The following is a 13,207-nucleotide window of genomic DNA, read 5'->3' on the forward strand; positions in this document are numbered from 1 at the left end:
TTATCGCCAAGGTTTCCCTCCAGGTGACCTGGGATAAATGAAAATTGCAGGAGAACTGGAATCACGGAAGGGAAGGGAAGGGAAGGGAAGGGAAGGGAAGGGAAGGGAAGGGAAGGGAAGGGAAGGGAAGGGAAGGGAAGGGAAGGGAAGGGAAGGGAAGGGAAGGGAAGGGAAGGGAAGGGAAGGGAAGGGAAGGGAAGGGAAGGGAAGGGAAGGGAAGGGAAGGGAAGGGAAGGGAAGGGAAGGGAAGGGAAGGGAAGGGAAGGGAAGGGAAGGGAAGGGAAGGGAAGGGAAGGGAAGGGAAGGGAAGGGAAGGGAAGGGAAGGGAAGGGAAGGGAAGGGAAGGGAAGGGAAGGGAAGGGAAGGGAAGGGAAGGGAAGGGAAGGGAAGGGAAGGGAAGGGAAGGGAAGGGAAGGGAAGGGAAGGGAAGGGAAGGGAAGGGAAGGGAAGGGAAGGGAAGGGAAGGGAAGGGAAGGGAAGGGAAGGGAAGGGAAGGGAAGGGAAGGGAAGGGAAGGGAAGGGAAGGGAAGGGAAGGGAAGGGAAGGGAAGGGAAGGGAAGGGAAGGGAAGGGAAGGGAAGGGAAGGGAAGGGAAGGGAAGGGAAGGGAAGGGAAGGGAAGGGAAGGGAAGGGAAGGGAAGGGAAGGGAAGGGAAGGGAAGGGAAGGGAAGGGAAGGGAAGGGAAGGGAAGGGAAGGGAAGGGAAGGGAAGGGAAGGGAAGGGAAGGGAAGGGAAGGGAAGAGAAGAGAAGAGAAGAGAAGAGAAGAGAAGAGAAGAGAAGAGAAGAGAAGAGAAGAGAAGAGAAGAGAAGAGAAGAGAAGAGAAGAGAAGAGAAGAGAAGAGAAGAGAAGAGAAGAGAAGAGAAGAGAAGAGCTCCATCCCCAGGAAAAGCTCCATGGTCAAAGCTGGATTTGTGCAGGAGAACCTGCTCCAGGAAGATTCCAGAGTGGGATGGGATCAGGGACAGCAACAGCAGAACCCCACAGCATCTTGGAAGGGAAACAAAGGTTGGAAGCTTGGAAGCTGCAGGATGCCTGATTTGTATCTTAATATTGCCCTGATTTCACAGGAAAACATTCCAATAAAAATGGTGGTTACTGGGAACTGAGAGGCACCTGCTCTGCTCCATAATCTCTGCAGGGAATATCCCAGAATCCCAGGAAGACTGAGGTGGGAAAGCCCTTCAGGATCACCCAGCAGCACCAGCATCACCCCAAACCCTGTCCCCAAGGGCCACATCCAGACTCCCAGGGACTCCAAACCTCCCTGGGCAGCTCATCCCAAGGCCTGACTGCTCTTCCATGGGAAAAATATTTCCCAGTCTCCAACCTGAGCCTCTTTAGTGCAATTTGAGGCCATTTCCTCTCGTTCTGTCACTTGGGACACGGCAGCAGAGCCCGACCCCCCCGGCTGTCCCCTCCTGCCAGGGACTTGTGCAGAGCCACAAGGGCCCCCTGAGCCTCCTTTGCTCCAGGCTCAGCCCCTTTCCCAGCTCCCTCAGCCCCTCCTGGGGCTCCAGCCCCTTCCCAGCTCCGTTCCCTGCCCTGGACACGCTCCAGCCCCTCCAGGGCTCTTCTGCACCAGCCACAACTGGAGCCAGCCCTCGAGGGGCCTCTCAGAGCCAGCACAGAGGGACAATCCCTGCCCTGCTCCTGCTGTACAATTCCTCACCCAGCCCAGGATGTTCTTGGCCTTCTTGCCCACCTGGGCACCCCTGGGCTCGCCCCCAGAAATCCAGGGACAGAACATTCCTCAGGCAGCTCCCTGGCATTGACAATGGCAGAAACACTCAGTGAGAAGAATTCCAAAGAGCTGCAATTGCTTCAGGAATGCGCTGAAGGAGGGATGAGAGAACTGAAGAAGAATAAGTGGAAATTAATTTAATTATAGGAGGCACCTGATGCAGCTTGAAAGCAAAAAAAAAAGTACAAATACCTCCAAAGTGCAGTTTCCTGTCATAAGAAGAGGATTGGTTTGGTTCCTGACAATGAAGTTCAGATTAAAAACTAAAATTAAACTTATTTGTACCAATAAAAGAAGAAAAAAAGAATAAAAGAAAAAAGCAAGCACTGGAGAAAAACCTACAAAGAACTGGCCAAGGGACAAAAGAGGATCCAGACATTTCCATCTCAGTCCTGTGTGAGCTCCCAGGCAGGGCCAGCACTCTGGGAGATGTCACAAACAAACGACATCTGTTTATCTCAGCTCACAGAAATCTTCATCTCTCCCTGAGCCTCCCTAAATCACGGCAGCCTGGAGAAGCCAGCAGCCTTCCCCAAACTCCAGAAGGCTCCCAAACAACCCCACGAGGTATTTTCAAATAAGGAGCACAAAAAGAGCAGAAAACTCGTTAAAGTTAATTGGCCACCTGGAAAGTCTTCTCTCTGCCAAGTGCTGCTTTCTCATTATTTTCCAAGGAATGTTTGTTAGGAATCTTTCAGGAGAACTCTGCAGAAAGCTCTGATTTTTGGAGCTGGATGGAACTGAGTGAGCTGTTGAGTTGGAGTGAAATCAACAGGGAAAGCAAAGTGAACACAGGTTCACCCCCTGGCCCAAGGAAAAATCAATGACATGGAAATAAAACTTCAACTCCCTGACAGGAGAGTCCAGTTCTGGTTCCTGCAGGAGAGCCCTGGAGGGGCTGGAGCGTGTCCAGGGCAGGGAACGGAGCTGGGAAGGGGCTGGAGCCCCAGGAGGGGCTGAGGGAGCTGGGAAAGGGGCTGAACCTGGAGCAAAGGAGGCTCAGGGGGCCCTTGTGGCTCTGCACAAGTCCCTGGCAGGAGGGGACAGCCGGGGGGGTCGGGCTCTGCTGCCAGGGAACAGGGACAGGAGGAGAGCTCAGGCCTCAGGCTGGGCCAGGGGAGGCTCAGGGTGGGCAGCAGCAGGAATTTGCCCATGGAAAGGGAGCTCAGGCCTTGGCAGGGGCTGCCCAGGGAGCTTTGCAGTGCCCATCCCTGCAGGTGCCCAAGGAAGGGCTGGACGTGGCACTCAGGGCTCTGGGCTGGGGACAAGGTGGGCATTGGGCACAGCTGGGACTCCCTGGGCTGGGAGGGCTTTTCCAGCACCAGGAATCCTGGGATTCTGTGAAAACAAAGCATTGCACGTGTCTGCAGGAACGAGGCACCTTGGTGTCTCAAGCCCTGGACTTGATTTCATCCTCCCAAAAATCCCTCAGCAAATATTTCTGGTCACCCCCCCCGCCTTGGGACTCCAGCTGGGCTCTGTGGTTTGGCCACACTTCTCATTGAAAGAAGCCATCACATTTCTGTGGGTTCTCACATGAGGAACACCACTATTGTCCTTTCCTAAATGCCAGCGTTTAGGGACTGTGGAATTCCCACCAGAATAACCCTGGGAGGGGGCTCGTGCTCCTCACAGTGCAATTAAGGAGGGGTTTTAGACCACAGCTGTTTTTAGAGCTCCCCGAGGTCGGCAGGAATGTCCCGGGCAGCGGGGACTGGGATGCTGGGATTTACAACCCTCTCCAGTCCCTTGGATTACTCAGAGTCAGCGGAGGAGCAGAAAATCCTACACAGGGAGAAATGCTGGATTTCTCAGCAGTGATTCACCCTGGCAGCACAGAGAGATCAGGGAAATCAGCACCTAAAGGGATCCAGGAGAGCTGGAGAGGGGCTGGGGACAAGAGATGGAGAGACAGGAGCCAGAGAATGGTTTGAGCTGGAGGAGGGCAGGGCTGGATCTTGGGATCTTGGGCAGGAATTGTTCCCTGGCAGGGTGGGCAGGGGCTGGGATGGAATTGCCAGAGCAGCTGGGGCTGCCCCTGGATCCCTGGCAGTGCCCAAGGCCAGGCTGGACATTGGGAGCAGCTGGGACAGTGGGAGGTGTCCCTGCCATGGCTGAGGTGGCTCTGGGTGAGCTTTGAGGTCCCTCCCAACCCAAACCAGTCTGGAATTCTGGGATTCTGGGATTCTGGGATTCTGGAATTCCAAGTGATGGCTCCCAGCACACAGAGATCAGGGCACTGTTCTGGATTAGTCTCACCACCAGGAATTTCCTCACCTCCCAGCCCAGAGAAGTGAGAATCTTCACCCAGCAGGGAACAGCCAGGGAGGCGTCACCTGGAGCAGGTCTGGGAACACCTCGGCCCTGAGAGAAAATAAATCAAATAAACAACAACCAATAAACACCACAGCTCTGAGAGCAAATAAATCACTCTGGTGACCAGAGACCACGAAACTGATGCAAAAAATGCTCTTAATAAATCTGTTTTAACACATTCTAGTCAGATTTTTGTTGTATTTCCAGCGGTGCCAGTGACAGGACGAGGAGCAGTGGCCATGAAACCAAAACACAACAAATTCCACCCCAAACAGAGGAAGAATCTCTTTCCATGGGGCTCTGGAACAGCTGCCCAGGGAGGTGATGGATTCTCCCTCTTTGGAGACATCCCAAAGCTACCGGGATGTGTTCCTGTGTCACCTGCTCAGGGTGACCCTGCCTGGGTGATCTCCAGAGGGCCCTTCCAGACCTGGTCATTCTGGGATTTTGGGATTCTGGGATTTTGGGATTCTGGGATTCTGGGATCTCAACCCCTGGAGCACCACGTTGGACACCAAAAGGGATCTCGTGGTTCAGCCTGGCAGCCAAAGCCCACCCAGACCATTCCCTGCCCCACTCCCAGGGGATGGGGAGAGAATGGGAAAAAGGGAAAACTTGTGGGCTGGGATGAGGACAGCTTAACAGGACACAAAAAGAAGGGAAAGTCATGGAATCATGGAATGGTTTGGGCTGGAAGGAACCTTAAACTCATCTCATTCCACGGGCAGGGATGAGTCCCAGGCTGCTCCAAGCCCCAGTGTCCAACCTTGGACAGTGCCAGGGATGAGGAGCACGACCCAACGCTCCCAACTCCCACTCCAGCTCTGCCCATGTCCTGTGTAACAAACAAAGCCTTTGGCTCTGGAGTTTCTTGGAAAACTCCTTCTCCAGCCCAAGATTCCGCAGCTTTTCCTTCCTGGTGATCATCCTGCTGCAATCCCAAACAAATCTGAGCAGCACCAGGTGCACCAGGTCAGTTTTGGTTGTTTCTCTTCCCCTTTGGGCTGGGTGCAGCTCTTCTGGAATTGTTTTGTTCTCAGTAGTGGGCAGGGAATTATTTATAGGGGATCCCAGGGATTATCAGAGCAAACTCTCTGCTCTTTCCAGTGGCTGGGACAACTGGGAATACCCTGCCCTCGGAGTGAGCAGCTTGGAGGATCCTTCATGTCTGTGCCAGGAGCATTCCTAAAGTCCCCTCATCTTTAATATTTAGGGAATATTTTGTTCCCACCATTCCCTGAGCAGAAGAGTGGGAATGCTGCCTGTGCATCATTGGGATAACGATGGAGCATCCTGCTCCTGGCTCCCTCCTGGCTCTGCCAGGTCCCACAGATGTCACTGTCACCCTGCCTGTCACCCAAAAACGGGGAACAGCCAGGCTGCAAGGGCACGAGGTGTGCCACGAGCCTCCTCCGCTGCTTCCAAGGGAAACTGGGGAGGGAAAATCCAACTGAAAGCCTTTTCCTCCCTACCTGTGACTTCACATCTGCCCTCAGCACAAAACTGAGCTGAGCTGAGCAGCCCTGGAGGGCCCTGAAGTTGTTGGACATTCCCCAAGGAATGTTGGACATCTCCACCAGACTCTGCAGAGAAGTTTCCTGTGAGGCTTCAGCAGCAGAATTCCCAACTCTGGAACCCTGCTGAGGTGGCTGAGGGATTCCTCTTGGGATAAAGTGCACTGCACTGTCAGGGTACATGGAATTATGGAATGGTTTGGGTAGGGAGGGAATTTAAATCACCCCATCCCATCCCTGACAACTTCCACTCCCCCACTGTCCAACCTTGGACACTTCCAGGGAGCAGCCACAGCTTCCCTGAGCATCCACAACTCCTCTGTTCCTCCAAACCTCAGCTGGGGGCCTCTTACAGATTCAGTGGAGTCTCACCATCCCACAAAACACCCCTCAGGATTTTCCTAAGCCAGATTCCCTCCGTGCCAGCAGCACCCTCCACACACGCCCGACTTGGCAGCCCAAGCACGACCCAAGCCCAGCAGGGATTAAAGCTCCCAGCATCCAACCCCTCCCAGGAAAACATCCTTGAAGAAAGCAACCTGGAATACTTCAGGAATGGAATCTGTCAGTGCCAAGCTCCCCCTCTTCCATGGGTGCTGCCTCCTTATCAAGCATCTGGTTTGCTGGAGTTTGTGTTTTTCCAAAGGCTCTTCAGTGGGATGTTCCAGGAAAATCCTGCCAGCACCCAAGCTGGAGAGAAGTGAATCATAAAAATCTCAAAGGCCAATTAAAACCCCTCATATTTTAAACAATGCTGATGATTTTTAAGCTTGTGCTTCCAGGCTGTAAGTTGAAAATAGCTGGGGGGGGGGGGGGGGTGTTTGTCTTAAAATTGCAGCTTTCCAGAACCTAAAAGGAGCCTGAAAAGTGGAATCAAACTGAGAGGGAGGAGATTCAGCTGGGATCTGGGGCAGGAATTGTTCCCTGGCAGGGTGGGCAGGGGCTGGGATGGAATTGCCAGAGCAGCTGGGGCTGCCCCTGGATCCCTGGCAGTGCCCAAGGCCAGGCTGGACATTGGGAGCTCCTGGGACAGTGGGAGGTGTCCCTGCCATGGCAGGGCTGGGTTGGGATGATCCCTAAAATCCCTCCCCACCCAAACCAGTTTGTGATTCCTTGAGAGAATGGAGATCCTGTGCTGGAGACTCTTTGGGCAGAAAGAACCCGGTCACATCCTGAGAGAAATTCCTGACTCCAACAGCCCTGGTTTGCATCCCAAAATCTTCCTTCCTCATCAACAACCCAGCAAACGGAGCTGATCCCACCAAGGGACAGGGATGAGTTTCAGGGATCAAATCCCAGATCCAGCTGCAGGAGCCAGGCTGACTTCTGCCATTCCAATCCTTCCCTGGATGATTTCCCAAGCAACACCTCCCTGGCTGCTGCTGGATTTCCAGAGTGACCCTGAAACAGAAGATCCTGCAATTCTTTATGCTCACCCTGCCAGCAAAAGGGATTTTGGTGCACTCTGGATTCAGGGAGAAAATCCTTGTGTGCTCAAACTTCCCAGGATCAGGGCAGTGAAATTCTTTGATGGTGCAGTGCCCTCAGCCTGTTGGAGAAACCTCCAGAGTGCAAAATTCCCCCATGGAAGAGAAAAGATCAGGAAAAGAGAGGGATTGAGGACGTTCCCAAGATCTTCCCTGTTTGTTGGCTGAGGAAACCTTTCCAAGTCAGAGCTTCCAGTTGTTATTTGAATCATTTTTCCCAAGGCTGTGTATCCCCAAAATCCCCAAACAAAAAACCCAGAGGATTTAGGAGCAGAAAACTCCTCATTTTCTACCCTCAGACAAGCAGAGGAAGGGCTGAGGAGCTTCACTATTGGATTCTCTGGGAAACAAAACTCAAATCCTGGCGTTCCAATTGCTCAGACCTTTGGGAATGGCCATGGAATTGCCCACTCAATTCTCAAATTGGACATTTCAGGCCATGGTTTGGCTGCACGGCTCCTCTGGCTCTCCAGTGTCCTGAAATTTCACTCTTGGAGATCCAGAGCCTCTCAGAACCCCTGGACAAACTGGGCTATGGACAATCAAAAAAGGTGGAACTCATCCCAAGGTTTCCCTTCCTCCAGAGGGATTTATGATCCCTCAGGGCACAGAAAAAGCCTTTTTTTTCCTGGCACAGCTGTTTTGCTCAGTCCCAGGACTGCTCCAGTTTGATCCCCTCACCTCCATTCCCAAAATATCCAGCTCTTGGTTTGGGAGCTGACTGGGATTAACAAATTGGAACTCCCCACTCCACCTCCTATTCAAACAACAAAAAGATTTTAAAAGTCCGTATTAGAAACTATCCATTTTGAGGAAAATAGTAGCTGCAGTTGGGAGGCAGCTGTGGAGAGGTTTATAAACAAACCTGGGTGCTGAGACAGCTCCGGTGCTGGAGTCCTGCTCCTGCCATCCCCCAAACCTGGGATAAAATAGGGAATGGATCCCTCAGAAAGAGGGACACAAATGGTCCTAATTCACCCCAAACGGTGGCAAATATTCCAGAAAAAACTGAAGGGCTCAAACAGCATCCAGGGTTTTCCTGCTGAATGCAGGAGAGCCCTGGAGGGGCTGGAGCGTGTCCAGGGCAGGGAACGGAGCTGGGAAGGGTGTGGAGCCCCAGGAGGGGCTGAGGGAGCTGGGAAAGGGGCTGAGCCTGGAGCAAAGGAGGCTCAGGGGGCCCTTGTGGCTCTGCACAAGTCCCTGGCAGGAGGGGACAGCCGCGGGGGTCGGGCTCTGCTGCCAGGGAACAGGGACAGGAGGAGAGCTCAGGCCTCAGGCTGGGCCAGGGGAGGCTCAGGGTGGGCAGCAGCAGGAATTTGCCCATGGAAAGGGAGCTCAGGCCTTGGCAGGGGCTGCCCAGGGAGCTTTGCAGTGCCCATCCCTGCAGATGCCCAAGGAAGGGCTGGACGTGGCACTCAGGGCTCTGGGCTGGGGACAAGGTGGGCATCGGCCACAGCTGGGACTCCCTGGGCTGCGAGGGCTTTTCCAGCAATTCTGGGATTCCAGGATTCCACAATTCTGGGAAATTGGCTGATTTGCCACTCCAGCTCTTTCCAGAGCTGGGCAGGGACCCCGAGTGACCACGGGGACATCGCAGCCCCTGAGGTGCCGTGCCCAGGCTGGAAAAGCAGGGAAGAAGGAGGAAGAAGGGGAGATGTTCCCTCCAGCTCTGGTTTTGTTTGGATTTCATTCTCTTTCCTTTCCACTCTTAATTCTAACGAACACACAAAGTGAACTTGATGAAATGTATTCACATCAGGAAGCCATGGCTGGGACACAACTTGGGCTTCTGGGGATCTTTCTCAGCAAGATCAGGAGAATTCTGCAGAGTTACAATGAAGCCTTTACTGGAATGTGTTGTGGTTGGTAGCAGAGTTTCTGGAGTTTGAAGGAAAATGTTTGATTAATTAAATAAATGAATTTAATTCATTGATTCTGAATTGCTTCTTCCTGGAAGTCTGAGGATTTCCCATCCCTGGCAGTGCCCAAGGCCAGGCTGGACATTGGGAGCAGCTGGGACAGTGGGAGGTGTCCCTGCCATGGCAGGGCTGGCTCTGGATGATCCCTAAAATCCCTCCCAACCCATCCACAATTCCACATTTCTCTAATTCAGCTGCAGACAGATTTGTTTCCCAGTTTGGTTGGTTCTCAGCCTCTCCATCGATCTTGAAATTGGGACAAATTAAATGCAAAATTTAAAACTACAGCAAGGAAACTGAAAAAGGACAAATAACATTTTTACATTTCCAGCCTTTGCTGGGTTTCACATAGCAGAATTGGAATCTTATTTATTCCCCTCCCTACTCAACCCAAATCCAGGTCCCAAATTCCAGGTCAGAGGCAAAATCCCTTTAAACCCCAGGTTTTCTGTCCACTCTCTGTTTGAGGAAACCTTCAGAGAAACCCCTGAGTAAGAAACATTCTTGCAGCTGGCACTTTCTACACCAAAAATGTGAATTTTCAGCAGCTCAGGGAGCCAAACCCAGGGCACAGATTCCCAAATCTACGGCTCCTCCTGGCTGAGCTCATCCCTGGGTGGGAGCAAGGTGTGTCCCACAAGGAAAAATCATGGATAAGGAAAGCTCTGCCTGGATAAAAGCACCTCTAATACAGATTGAGCTTCAGGGAGTGTGTAGTGCATTCCCTCTGTTCTTCCAATGATTTTTCCAGGAAAAAAGAGAATAAAAAAAAAAAATCAGATTGAAATAAAAATAAAAAACCATGATGAAAATTGAACAAATAAACCCCACAAATCCAGACATTCAGAACTCTTAAAGTAAGATGTAAGATGTTACTTTTTCTTCTGATGCATTTAAAAAATATATTAAAAAAAAAAGAAGATATTCAGAAGAACTTCTTTTCCTTCCCAAAATTCCACATCCAAGGAAGAAAAAAAAGAGCACAAAACCCCCCTAGGAATGATCCAACCTCTGGATTTACATCAGAGAGCAGAAGGTCTTTACACATAACAACAGTATCACTGATTTTCCTCCTGTTTTCAACAGAAGAAAGACAAAAAAGACACATGAACACTTTATTCTGATGTTTTTTCCGGTTTGAAATGTCCACTTGGTGGCAAAAAAAATCATCTTTGATTCTCCTGCTCCTACAAAAGCTTGGGGGGTTTCTAATTCCCACCTGGAATTGTGTAAAAAGGGTTTTTTACTTGTGCTTTGAACATTATTTACCTCGAGGACCATGAGGTGGCTTTTGGCAGTGAAGGTTTTGGGATTTTTTAATACTTAAAAAACCAAAAAACGTGTCAGGTTTTATTTTTATCCACACTTTTATTGCCTTTTTTTCCCCTCCAAAACAACCTCCCCACCAAATCACATCCTAGATTTTTATATTTCCACTGCAGACATCTCAATCTCTCCTGTAAATATCCATATTCTGGAGTAATCTCTGGAAAAAATGCTATTTATATCCTCCTGCTGCTGGAGAAATCTTCATTATCAACGTAATGCTCTGAGAGAAAAGCAAATCAATTTGCAGAGTTGTCAAATATCAAGATAAGCACCCAGATTAAAACCATTCCAATTATTTGAACCAAAATAATGAGGATGCTGTGATAAGACCACACACATCCCCTGGTCATAAAGGGATTTTTTTTTTTTTTTTTTAATGCTGGACAGGAATTATCACAATTCTTTTACACAGCAGCAATTAAAAAAAAAAAATGGATTAAGAAAGGTTTGAAACATTTGAGATTTTCAGTTTTTTTTAGAGGAGAGTTTCTCTTCAGGGCTGACTGGGATGATGCCACCACATTCTTCTGCCTTGGCCAGGGGGTGTTTGATAAAAGCCCTTCTGATGACATCGATGTCCCGTCCCAAATGTTCCATCATGGGGGACACGATGGAAGGGGGAGCCTCCAGATCTATCAGGAAATACCTGCAATGACAGACACACCAAATAAACCAAAATACCTGGGCTGCAACAGCTGAAATTCAAGGAAATTAAGAGGTTTCTTAAGAGAATTCTTAAGTTTTTTCTGCTCCTGTGAGATTATTTTTTTTTTTTTAATGGGAGTTCCTAAGTTTATTTTTTTGGATTTTGGTGCCTGGGTTGTTTGGAATAAAAGCTCAATGTTAGCTTGACTTCAGTGATGAAATTGAAATTTTCAATGATGAAAAGTTCAATTGAATTCTGTTGGAATCATGGAATATTCTGAGCAGGAATGTGTCCCACAGGATCATCCAGGCCCCCACCAATCCCAGATTTTCCCTGGGAATGCTGTCCCGACACTCCTGGAGCTCTGGCCAGCACTGCTGACCCAAGGGGATTGAGGAATTTGATTTTTCCTCTTCCAATCATTCCCACGTCTTGACAATTTTTAAAACAAGGCAGGATGGCAGGAGCAGCTCCTTCCTCAGATTCCTGAGGGGTTTTTTTGGGGGAACAGATGCCAGTGGGAAACATCTCAAGCTCATTCACACACACAAAAATTCCTTCTGCAAAGCTCTGCCTCGGAGCTGAATGCAGATGTGAAGAAAAAAGAGGTGGATTTATCCCAAATCACATCTTAGATGTGAACACAGCTTAAACCTTCAACCTGCTGGAGCTTGATGAGCATCCAGCAGTGGGATTGAAGCATGGAATGTCCTGAGTGGGAATGAACCCACAGGGATCACCCAGTGTCCCCAGCAACCCCAGCCTGGGCATCCCTGGGCTGTGCCCGTTCCCTGGGGAGCCTGGGCAGTGCCAGCAGCCTCTGGGTGTCCTAAAACCCAGCCTAAATCCCTGCTGGGCCAGCTGCAGCCCCTCCCTGTGCCAGGTCTCAGATCCCTTTGGTGTCCCCACAGCTCTCCTGGTGTCCATGAGGACACAGCCACCACCACCCTGCAGGAAGCAGAGTGTGGCTCCTCACTGATATCTTGATTGCCAAAGTTATTTCTGCAATAAATCCCTTCCTGGAGATTCAGATCCTGAATTCCTCAGGAGCTGAGCTGGAGTTTTCCAGGTTTTTCTGGCTCCAGCACACCTGAGGGAGCAATGGGGTGCCCTGCACTTCCCTGCTCTGTTCCAGCCAGGGGACACAAGAGATCCTGTGCATCAATTCCTGCCCCAGATCCCAGCCAGCCCTGCCCTCTGGCACTGGGAGCCATTCCCTGGCTCCTGTCTGTTGGGAATTGTCTCTCCAAACTGGAGAAAATGATTTAAAAGTTCTGGTTCCAGCTTTACAGGCAGTGCTGCTTCATTCACAACATTTCATGGGAGAAGGGATGGCCAGGGATCTTGGGCAGGAATTGTTCCCTGGCAGGGTGGGCAGGGGCTGGGATGGAATTGCCAGAGCAGCTGGGGCTGTCCCTGGATCCCTGGCAGTGCCCAAGGCCAGGCTGGACATTGGGAGCTCCTGGGACAGTGGGAGGTGTCCCTGGCAATCCAAACCATTCCATGGATGGGTTTTAAGGTTCATTCCAACCCAACCCATTCCAGAATCCCACAACTCTCCAATCCCACCTCCCCATGCAGCACCACACAACCCAAAAGTGGCATCCCTTAAATGAAGGCACATTATCCCATTTTCATCTCAAAACTGCCCCTGACAGAGAGGACTGTGCAGGAATTTTGGATTTTATCTCAGTGAACCACAGCAGCAGCATCCCTTGTTCACCAAGCTGATCCTGGAGGGAAAATCCCCCAAGACCAGAAGGGAACTGGGAATTTGAAGGGGAAATCCAGGAGGTGAGGCTGTGAACAAACCCTGCTCGTCTCCTTCAGACTGTGCTGGGTTCATTCTTTTGCATCACATCCCAAATATTGGCAGTGGGGCCAGGAATGACTCAAGAAGCACCACTGGAGTGCAGAATCCACCCTGGAAAACATGGGAATGACACTTTTCCTCAGCCACCACCCTGATCTCACAGCAGCATCCACGTAACAGCCTCAAATCATCTCCAAACCCTTCCCAGAAATTCCAGAATTCCTTATGGGATAGGTTGAATGGTAAAAAAATCCTAATTAAATCCCTAGTGCTGAGGTTCCTCCAGGAGAGGTGCCCAGCTGGAATGGGCTGTCCCTGAAGCCAAGGGAGCAGCTCCAGCCCATTCCAGCTCGGTATTCCAGGATTCTGAGCTACGGGAATCTCTCATCCCAGGGATTTGGGGGAACTCTGCTGGGCTGGCTCCTCCTGGCAAACCCCCCC

At 50.8% G+C, this 13,207-nt stretch overlaps 1 protein-coding gene across 1 annotated transcript in view; it reads right to left on the reverse strand.

Moving 5' to 3' along the window:
* Nucleotides 1–10,326: 10,326 nt before the first annotated feature.
* Nucleotides 10,327–13,207, reverse strand: part of MRPS6 (mitochondrial ribosomal protein S6) — a 43,443-nt gene continuing 40,562 nt past the window's right edge. Inside the window, exon 3 of the mRNA XM_086883929.1 lies at nt 10,327–10,953. Coding sequence (XP_086740055.1) covers nt 10,773–10,953 — 181 coding nt within the window. The 3' untranslated portion in view covers nt 10,327–10,772. The remainder of the gene's footprint in view (nt 10,954–13,207) is intronic.

The sequence above is a fragment of the Cyanistes caeruleus genome, chromosome 3 (genome assembly GCF_971803275.1).
Source record: "Cyanistes caeruleus chromosome 3, bCyaCae1.hap1.1, whole genome shotgun sequence".
Classification (NCBI taxonomy): Eukaryota; Metazoa; Chordata; class Aves; order Passeriformes; family Paridae; genus Cyanistes; species Cyanistes caeruleus.